This window comes from Panthera uncia, chromosome E1, assembly GCF_023721935.1.
Source record: "Panthera uncia isolate 11264 chromosome E1, Puncia_PCG_1.0, whole genome shotgun sequence".
Lineage (NCBI taxonomy): Eukaryota > Metazoa > Chordata > Mammalia > Carnivora > Felidae > Panthera > Panthera uncia.
In genome coordinates, this window is record NC_064814.1 from 58,000,855 (window position 1) to 58,011,217 (window position 10,363).

At 64.3% G+C, this 10,363-nt stretch overlaps 1 protein-coding gene across 3 annotated transcripts in view; it reads right to left on the reverse strand.

Annotated features, from left to right (window-relative positions):
* SPNS2 (SPNS lysolipid transporter 2, sphingosine-1-phosphate) overlaps positions 1-10,357 on the reverse strand; it is a 28,910-nt gene extending 18,553 nt beyond the window's left edge. For all 3 annotated transcript variants that reach the window (XR_007459235.1, XR_007459234.1, XM_049637212.1), the window contains exon 1: positions 9,978-10,357. Coding sequence is in view for 1 of the 3 variants with exons in the window: in XM_049637212.1 (XP_049493169.1) it covers positions 9,978-10,344 (367 nt within the window). In the remaining 2 variants the exon portion in view is untranslated. The remainder of the gene's footprint in view (positions 1-9,977) is intronic.
* Positions 10,358-10,363: the final 6 nt, after the last annotated feature.

The window sequence follows — 10,363 nt, forward strand, 5'->3', positions numbered from 1 at the left end:
CCTCCCGTGGCTCCCCAGTGCCTCAGACGCACACTGGCCTCCACCAGGCCACAGGGCTGCAGGCTCAGCCCCTCCAACCCCGCCCCTTCTCAGAACACCCCCGCCCCATGCTCTGGACCCCGACCGCCCACAGGTCCTCTACCCTGCTGGCTGTGCTGATTCCTGCCGCTCCTTCAACACTAGTTCAGGTGCCTCTTCTTCTGGGAAGTCTTCCTTGGCTTCTCCCCCTCCTGTCACCCTCAATAAGGCAGGTGCCCCCACACTCCCCTGGCACACTAGGATCAGTGACTTCTGAAGACACGTAGGGACGTGGGTAGGAGCTCGCTGGGCCCACGGTGGCTAAGAGCCACGAATTACTGCTTCCTGCTAAGTTCTAGGTACCCAGTGAGGCTCTGCAGATGCGATTTCTACCCCTGCTGCTTCGTCGCATTTTTCACCCCATTTTACATATGAGAAAACGGAGGCCCTGAGAAGTGAAGTAACTTGTCCTATGGCAGGCAAGGGCCCCAGTGAGATCTGAAACAGGCTCTGTTGCCAAAAACCAAAAATGTTTTCTTCTGCCGTGCCGCCTCTGCACGCACTTGGCTCTGGCGGGCCCCCAGCCCAGGCCCCGGCATGCAGCCAGCCCCCAGCGGCTGTTTGTGGACAGAGACGCCCCATGCCCACTGCAGTGAGAGCCCCCTCAGGGCAGGGTCGTGGCGGGGCATCTCCGGAACCCAGAACAGACGCCGTCGCATGTTAGGTGATGGACAGGTGCAGGTGGGAGGTGGCAGGAGGGCGAGACGCCCCTGGGTCACTGCGCAGCGGGTGCCTGTCCACAGCCAAGAGGAGGGCACGTCCGGGGAGGAAGGCCGTATCAGCGTGGTCCTCATGAGGCCAGCAGGGGTCCGCAGCGCGGAGAAAACACCCTTGCGTCCCCCGCCCCGCCCCAGGCATCTCCTAGCCTCCAGACTGGACATGCTCGACCCCCTCCAGCACTTCAAGCCCCAGTGTTTGCCTCTGCCTCCAGGAAGCCCCCCTGACCTCCTCCGATACGCAGAGCTCCTGGTAAGAGGGAAGAGCATTTTTGCACATCCAGATGGATGTCCTGGGAACTCCTGGGCAGGCCAGACCCCAAGGGCCTTAGGGGCCCTCACCCCAGCACCCTGGAGCCAGGCCTTGGGTTCACCGCCTGAGCTCCAGGCAGAACCTTCCCGGGGCCTGGGGGCAGGGCCTCACTGCAGCCTGGTAGGGGCTGTGGCCACAGGCGGGTGAGAGCCGCTGGCCGCTGGCTCGGGAAGCATGTGTCACAGCAGCTCGCCAGCCGCCTGGATGTTCCTCTAGGCTCCCGCCTGGCCTGGGCCCATGAGCCCCTCCCTTCTTCCCACCACGACCTTATTTTTAGCCTCTTTCCTGGAGGCTGAGGTTTGGTGGGTCACAGGACGGGCCTCCTGCCCGGGAGCCGCCTCCCACAGCTGAGGCCAGGCCCCTCCACCAGCCCGGGGCACGCAAGGTGGGGCTCCACACGCAGCCCCCAGCCGCCCACGGCCACAGCTGAGTCGAGCCTCTCCGGACCCACAGCCAGGACCACCCTCTGCCCACGGGGGTCCCCCTCCCCGGAGCAGCCCGAACATTCTGTCCCACCAACCCCCAGTTACACCTCTCTCTCTAACTCAAGCCCCCAGGGTCTCGCCTCTTGTCCCAGGCCAGCTGTCCCTCCTGCTGCCCCGGGAGCCGGCCCTGGGGCACGCCGGCTTGGGCCTCACTTCTGTCTCCTGCGCGTCAGCTCACAGACACGTGCCCCTCTCCGGCCCCTCTGCCAGCCCCTCAGATTCTCTCCCCACTCAGGCTTCCAGCCACCCAGACTCCCATCCACGGCTCTGCCGCGTCCTCCCCGGTCCCCAAGCCGCAGCATGGCACTCCCCAGGCCAGACAGCCCTCGCCTTCCTCGGCCCCCGAGTGGGGGCCTCCAGAGAGTCTCCTTCACCCCCCGGCCCCCTCCTGGGGCCCCAGCACCCCTCCTGCAGCCTGCCTCACGGGCACTTAACCATCTTCTCCTAAGTCCTGGGCGGCGGCTCCAGAGAGCACAGCCCGTCTCTGGACTCAAGGAACTGGTGCCACGGCCCAGAGGCTATCAACTCTGGCCGGAAGTCAGAATCGGCCAGGCCCCTGGGTCAGTAACACCACCGACGATGACAATGTGGGGACTGACATGCGTTCAGGGCTTGCCGCTTGCCCGACACGGTTCGCACGGTGCCACCCGGATTAGTTCACCGAGTAGGACTGCAGTCATGCTTCGTGGATCTCCGCTGCTGGCCAAATGGAGCCCAGACTTCTTCTGGCACCGGAGGCCTCCATGACCCAGGTCTGCACAACCACCTGGCCTCAAGGTGAGACCCAAGAGTCGCTGACACACTGCTTGGGTGACCTGAACCACCGGCCTGGCCAGTCCTAGGCCCCGGTGGTGTGTACATCACAGCCTGCAGGCCTCGGAGCCTTGACTCCAGCCAGGCCCTCTTCCCAGGGTGTCTGTCTACACCGTCGAGGTCTACCGCGTCCGGGGGTCAGACCCAAGGGTGTCTACGAGGGTGTCCCCCTAACTCTCTCTCTGCAGCTCTTGTTGAAGAGGTGCCCGTAACCTCGAGAGCTGGCTGATCATGGATACTCACGGTGCCGCCCCCCGCCCCCCCATCGTGGCCGGTCCGTTGGTAGATCCCAGAGAAGCCAGGTCCAGATCCTAACCTGCTGGGGTCACGCAGGCCTCACAAAGGCCACGACAGAAGAAGAAACTCACACTGGCCTCGGGAGCCCCCAGCCCAGCCTCAGATGCACGGCGGAGATGACAAGACCCTGCGGTCTCTTCCTGCCCTTGTCAGCCAGGCCAGGGCACCAGGTCTCAAGTTCACGCCCTCAAACACAGGCATCATCACCCCACATTCGCCCTGCCTTTTTTGGAGCAGACGACCTAGCTGAATCCCCAAGAGCGTGGCCTCCAATACCAGACCATCTGGGTTCAACTGCACTTACCCTGCTGTGTGACCTCAGGCAAGTTACTTAACCTTTCTGTATCTCTGTCTTCCTCTGCAATGTACCTTAATGTTAAGATCTGCTTCATATGGTTGTTGTGAGGTTTAGATGGGTTAATCGGTGTAAAGCGCTTAGGATGTTGTCTAGCACAGAGTAGGTAGTCCATAAACGTTAAAAATGTGACCACAGATCACTAAGCCTTGGGGTAGGAGCCCCAGCCATGACCAGAGGGCAATGGGAACTCCCACCTCAGTGTTCTTTTCTCTAAAACGGGGCAGATGCCTGCAAGGACAGCGCCTAGGGATCTGAACGAATGGCCCACGGGTCCCGGGGAGGCCTCAGAGCTGGCTCACTCTGGAAGGATCACCCTTCTCCGACACTCAGCCGCAGCTCCCGCCCCGGTAATTACAGGAGCCTGAGGGCCTGGCTCTGCTGACCTGGCCCTGCGGGCACCGCCCCCCCCCCCCCCCCGCCCCCAGCCGAAGGGGACCAGCCAGGGCCTCAGGGACACTCACCTCTACCTGCCCCCTCCCCCAGGGACAAGCAGAGTGACCTCTGGGAGCAACTGGCTCTGCTCTGAGCCCCCGGCTGCCCGTCCGAGAGCCACAGGGTCCCCATACGCCCCACACCCACCCCGAATCCCAATCACGTTTGTTGAACCTACACCGACCCTCCCACCGCGACGCCACCCGACAAACCTGGGTCATTAATGTCAGAGGCGCTTGGCGCTCACCTCCACAGGGATCCCATGAGGCCCCCAGCGCCGGACCCCAGCCCCTCAGGGAGACCCCAGTCCTTTTCTAGAGGGCCCGGATTCCAAGCCTGTGACCCTAAAGAACATTGCAGCTGGGCCTGAAACACCCCTCCCTCACCCAGGTCCTAGAGAGGAGCCCCCCACCCCCACCCGGGGCTCAGAGCCCTCCCTCCTCCCACCAAGTCTCCGTGCCCAGAGTGGGCGGGGACAGGCAGCCTGGCCTGTGTCCTGTGGTTCTAGTCTATCATTTGGGGCCAGTTTTCCTGGAACCAGACTCGGCCTTAGTAATTTGGGGGCTCTGCACAGCCGCTCCTTCCCTGGAGCAGCCCCCGCCCCACCCCTGTCCCCGGCTGTGCCCTGGCTCGGGGCCTCCCAAGACCACCAGGGCTACCCTTATCATGATCCGCAGACCCAGGATGAGGCCGGGGCGTGGAGGAGAGAAGCCCACAGATGCTCAGCTGTCCCCCTGCAAGGCCTCAGTGGCCAAGGCCTTGCTCCTGACCCTCAGATGGCAGACTGAGAGTCCGAGGGTGCCACCGGATAGAGGCCCCAGAGCCAGGCAGGACCTGGCCTCCAAGCCCCCAGACTGGCTTGTGTTCCCCCTTCACCCACCAAACCACAGAAAACAGGCCGTAACCAGCCTCCTCTCAACGTCCACACCAACTGCCCTGGCGTGGATTTGAACCCTGCAACCTAGGAACGGTGAGTGACCCAGTAACACCACCCCCGGGGCACCGCACTTCACAGCCTACGAAGCTGAATCGTCCTCCTTGCTTCCCGGACCGTGTCTGGCAAATCCACGCGCGCCAGTGAAGGGACCATGAAGGCCTCACGGAGGTGCCCGTCTGCAGGGCGCAGACCCACAGGGAAGCCCTCCCCGCCTCCGCGCTCCGGCCGGCGCGTCACCCCTGCTCACGTCTTGCTCTAACGTCCGTGCTTCTGCCCTTCACCCGCCGCCCCCAGGCCAGCGGGACAGAGCCAGGCCCGGAGCAGGCCAGCATCCGCAGGACACTGCTGTCCAGTGTGACCCGGGCCCCACCCAGTGCTCCAAGTGCCCTCTGCCCTCACAGCAGACCCGGCAAAGTCACCTCAGAGCCCTCCTGAATGTGCGGAAGCCGTTCTGCCCGGCGTGGGGGTGAGGAGACCCCTCCATCGGGGCTGAGGGCTGGGCACGCAGGGCCCATCCTGACCACTTTCCCAAGTCCCTCCCGGGGATGCGAGGCCCACAGCTCCCTGTGCGCCGCGGTCAGGACTCAGGCCCCCGCCTCAGCATCGGGGCCTGGTCCTTCTCAGGGTCGTCTGAGCCTACCAGCGCCCCTCCCGCCCGGGAGGATGGGTTGGGGTCAGGCAGGCCAGGGTCAACCCAACCCGGCCACCCGGTCGCTCCACAAGGCCAAACCCGGGCCAGCCCCACGTGCACGCTGAGGTGCCAGTGGCCAGTGGGAAACAGCCCTGGGGAAGGCGGGTGCAGGCAGAGCTGGGGAGGGGACAGCAGACAAGAGTTCCCGGGACCAAGTGCCCCACACTAGCCTTGGGAGCAACATCCTGACCACAAAATCACCTGTTGTGTGTCCGGGGCTCAGAGAGGGGCAGGACCTGCCTTAGGTGACAGAGAAGGTCTGGCACAGCCAGGAACAGGAAACTCAGCCTCGCCCAGGGCCCAGTAGGGAGCTGGGCCCCAGGAGCCTGAGGATCAAGCCAGGGTTCTCTGTCTCCCTGGCTCCCATCCCCCTTCTGACCTCAGGACTTCAGCACCACCCCCCCCCCCCCCCCACCCCCCCCCAGGCGGAAACAAAAGCCACTTCCTGTCTGGGGAAGGGATGGGACACCTCTCTGAGCAGCTCAGGCCAGGCTGTAACGTGCAGCCCTCCTGCCCCTCACAAAACGGGAAACTAAGGCACGAGCTGGCCGGTCATGCCCTTGGTCCTAGACCAAGGCACTTCCTCTGACGGGTCAACAGCACGCCAGAAGGTATCTGCAGAGACCGGCAGCCGGTGGTTTGTCATTAGGGCGCTTGCTCTCCAGGCCGGTCGGGCCTCTCACCTGGGCGCTGACCTGCCAGACAGCCACCTTGGAAGGCGGCCCTGGAGACGCCCCGCCCACCCGGCAGGACCTAAGTGGTGCTGACACTGCAGTGGCCAGGGCAGGGCCACCCAAGGGGACAAGGCCACTGGAGGGGGCGGGGCAGGGCTGCTGTTGGCCATCCGCATCCACCAAGGTAGCCACAGAGCTGGGAGCTTGACGTGGCCTCCACCCACCCAGGTGACCCTGTGACAGGCCCTGGGCGGACAGACTCAACCAGGCGGACACCAGAAGAGCCAAGAGCCCCAGGCCGGCAGCCCCCTCCTGCAGCCAGCTCAGGTATGCGGGGAACCCCCAGGCCTGCCGGGCCTGTGTTCCCACCCGGTCCCTGTGCTCTGCTCTCCCCGGCTTTGTGTTAGTGAGCAGTTGCCATGGATACTGGTCTCAGCTTCTTTGGCAGAAAAGGGCTCCCCCAGGGCAGGGCTCTGCCTCTCCTCACCAGGCTCTGCCCCGCCCAGTGCCACCAGCTGGATCAAAGGGAAAGAGCTCAGGAAGGCACAGGTGCCCCAGAGAAGCTGGGGAGGGGTCTCAGCTCCCAACAGCCATTCTCTGTTCTCTTCCTGCTGGGCCTGGCTCCAGCCTCCGTCCTGCTCCCATTTCACAGATGGAAGAGTGGGGGCCCGGGGGCCGGTGGAGCTCCGGCACCAGGAAGCAGATCGGAGGAGACGGTGCCCGAGCCCTCACCTTTCCCCTGAGCTGGCAGCGGTGACTGGGCTCCAGCCATGGGAGCAGGGGAAGCCGTAGCAGCCTCTGCTCAGAGGCCTCGTGCCCTGGCCAGCAACAGGGCCAGGCACCCCTGCCTGCACGGAGACAGCAGTGTCCTGGGGGGGTCCTGGTCCCGCTCCTCTCGGCTGCGGGAGCTTGGGTGAGCACCTGTGCTCTCTGGCCTCCAGCATCCCCATCCACACGAGGAGATGTGTGCAGGGGTAGCCCTGGGCTCCTTCCCTTCCACCCCCCTGATAAGCGCCAGAGCTGGGCCTGGCCCTCCTCACCTGCTGCCTGTGCCCTCAGGGGGTTCTCAAGGGGAGGAGGGGAGGCCGTAATTGGCTGGGAATGCTACTTGTTCCCAGGATGGAGACCCGGCCTGGTGGAGGAGGGAGGGGTCCTCAAAGGGGCCTGAAAGGGACTGACCGAAACAAAGAAACACGGGAAGGACAAGGTGGCCGGGGGCACAGCTTGCACAGAGGCGAGAAAGGGAAGGAGGCTGGCATCTGTGCGGCTCTCCTAAGGGTGCGTGAAAACACTCATTCACTCCGGCAACCCGGGAGGCACCCAGGAGGCAGTGATAACCCAGAAGGCTCAGGTGACACCCCCCAGGTCACCCAGCTGGGGGGGCTGAAGAGCCTGAACCCAGGTCTGCACTGGCCACTGCAGCGGGACCCCAGACACCGTGGCTGTGGCTGCCTGAGCCGTGGCCAGTCCCGACTGACCCGCGCTGTAAACGGAGAACACACACCAGGCTGCAAAAGTTAGTATGAAAAAAAAAAAAAAAAGCAAAATATCTCATTAATAGCTTTTATGTTGATTACATGTGCAAATACATTAGAAATGTGAGGTTGAATAAAATATATTAATCGGTTTCACTTATTTCTTTTTACTTTTTCAACGTGGCTCCTAGAAGTATTTAACTTATATATGCGGCATCATATTCCTCTTGGACAGAGCTGGTTGATCTATACCATAAAGATAGAAACACACAGCACAGATTTCGAGAAAGAGAGTGGGAAATCCACTGCTGAGGGTCTCAGGAGTCAGGTGGGTCGAACATCAAAGGTGACTGAGCCGTAGAATGTCTGCCCCCTCACCCACTCCCCCCCCCCCCCCCAGCCAGCAGCAGGTGGACTCTGGCCTGGGATGCCCATTCCCCTGCCCTCCCCCTCCAAACACATCAGGCCATAGCAGTTGTCATAGAGACAGTAAATCTCCCTAAAAACTGGACCTGGGGCAGGGGCGTGGGGAAGCCTGCCATAACGAGAGGGAGAGGGAGCCAGGCTTATCCGGAGAGGAAATCTGTGTACGTTGTGTGTTGGGGGTGGGGCGGTGCCGGGACAGGGAGGGATGCATAGCCCAGGCGGGTGTTTGCACAGGGCTTTCCGGACCTTCCTCCCGACGGCCCCACACCCCTCTGAGCCACCGCTCCCCATCCCCCCCCTTACGAATTCCCTCGAATTTCCTATCTTGTTCTCCCATTCTGACTCTGGGACCCAAGTAGGGTGGGAGGCAGATAAGTTCCAGACCTCCCTGATCCCACCCTCTCCCCTCAGTCCCTGGCAGGGTCAGTCTCCCTGAGGATACCAGGGAGGGGTGGGTCTGGGGCCGGGAGAAAACAAGTTGTGCAGTGTCACAATGGCAGAGACAGCACCAGTCACCGTCCAGTAGAGATGTGGGAGCCCTCCCAGGCCAAGGCTTGCTGGTAGACCTGCCACCTGCCTTCTCGGCACTTCCCAGGCCGTCCTGGACAAGGGGTGCCCAGGGGCCTTGGTCTCCTCCTGTGCACAGAGTCCATTTTGCACCGACCACAGATCCCCGTGTTCGCTGACCTCCCCCCACTTTATGGTGGCACGGAAGCTCCCAGGTCCCAGACAGCACAGCGTGGGGGGCCGGTGCAGCTGGGTGTTGCTGCGTCTTCCTGTTCACCAGACCACAGTAAGAGCCTCCTGTGGATGGCCCAGGTCAGAAACGGGCGCCACTGGTTCCCACTGCCGCCCCCCCCCCCCGCCGCCCCCGCAGCAGAGGGAATAGAGAGCCAAGGGCTTTTGAAAGTGGGAGGGGGGAGGGGGAACCCATCAGAGTTCCTTCCTTCTAGTTGACACAAAACCCTATTCGACAGAGGAAGACTGAGGCCAGCAGGAGGGAAAGGGACCCAGGTGACCCACGGTGGACAGTAGGGCCCACCTCTCTCCATAGCCCCACAAAGTTCTCTTTAGAGTCTGTCCAAAATTCCTTCCGCCACCTTCCCTCCCTCTCTCTCTCTCTGTCTCTCTCTCTCTTCAGTTGTTCCAGATTTTACTGAGCTGTGGCTAGGCAGGTTCTGGGCCAGAGTGCCATGTAGACAGCCACTGCTCTCCTCCTGCAGGGAGCCCCCCGTACCAGCCTGCCCACAGAGCTTTCATTTCAAGGTTACCCCGTTCTCACCTACAGGCAGCTCAGTCCACGGAAGGCCCTACTCACAGACCCCCCCCCCGACCCGGGGAACTGGGGGAGGGGGGGTGAGCAGCGGGAACCCAGTCCACCCCCCAGGGGCCCAGAGATTATCCGCCGCACAAACGGGAAACAGACTTAAACACGAGCTGGGACTGACCCAAGGTCACACACCAAGCAAGTAAGGGGCAAATCTGGGACTAGAACCTGGCTGTTCCACAGACCCCCACCCCGTCCCCAAGGCTGGTTCCCAGAGACGCTCGCACGGGATGAGGCAGCCCCCTCTGCAGCCCCGGTGGCCTGCGCTCTACCCCCAGGCCCCCAGCGCCACAGAGCTGGGGGAGGCGGCTTCAGGCCTCCAGCCAGGGCCAGCTGCAAACCGCATCTCGGGTCCCCAGGCGCCGCGGACCCGCCCCGCCCCTCCCTCCGCTCCCCGCAGCCCCGAGCCTTTGTCAGCCACGCGCTCACACACGGATCCGCGCCGCCCGCGCGCACACACCCGGGCTCCCCTGGCGCACACCCGCAAGGGGCGCGCGCGCTCGCCGCCCGCACGCAGGGGAGTGGAGGCGCCGGAGGAAGGAAGGAACTGACCCGCTACGGCCCGACAGACCGCCTGGGCTGGGGGAAGGGGAAGCTGGGGCCGGGGCGGGAGGGGGCGCGGAGGCGAGGACGCGGAGGGACGCGGAGGAGACTCTCGGAGAAGAGGACAACGGATGGGACGTCAGGGCTGGCGAGGACGCGCGGGCTGCTCCGCGGCTGGGAGACCCCTCCAACCTCTGGCCCGGCGGGGCGGGGACGGGGGGCAGGTCCCCGCTTGGACCCGTGATTCACGGGCCGTCACTTGCCCGGCGTGCCTGAGCGGAGGGCCCTTAGACACCCCGCTTAAGGCTTGAATACAGGGGCTCTGGGACCAAAGGCTCCCCGGGGAACCTCCAGGCCGGGGGTTGGGGGGTGGGGGCTCCTGGCTCTCGGGCCGGGTGGGGCGCTCGCTCACCTGCTACGGTGTACCTGTCCAGGTAGTTGAGCACGTTGCCCAAGCTGAGGATGGCGGCAGCGGCCCCCCGTCCGCGGCCCAAGCTGGCCGGCTTGGGCTGCTGAGCTCCGGGGCCCTTGGCAGCGGCCGCGCAGCCGGGGGTGCCGGGGGTGCCGGGGGGTCCGGACGGCGCCCGCCTCACGCTGCCCGACAGCGTCTGCACCTCGTCGTCCGCGGCCGCGGCTCCCGCGGCGCCCACTCCCCGCGCCCCGCAGCAGCCGCCGCCTCCAGCCCCTCGCTGCGCCCCCCGGCGCCGGCGCCGCCGCTCCGCGTCCGCCTCCTCCTCCTCCGCGCCGCCCGCCGCCGCCGAGGCGCACTCCAGGCACATCAGCCCGGCCGGGGCCGGG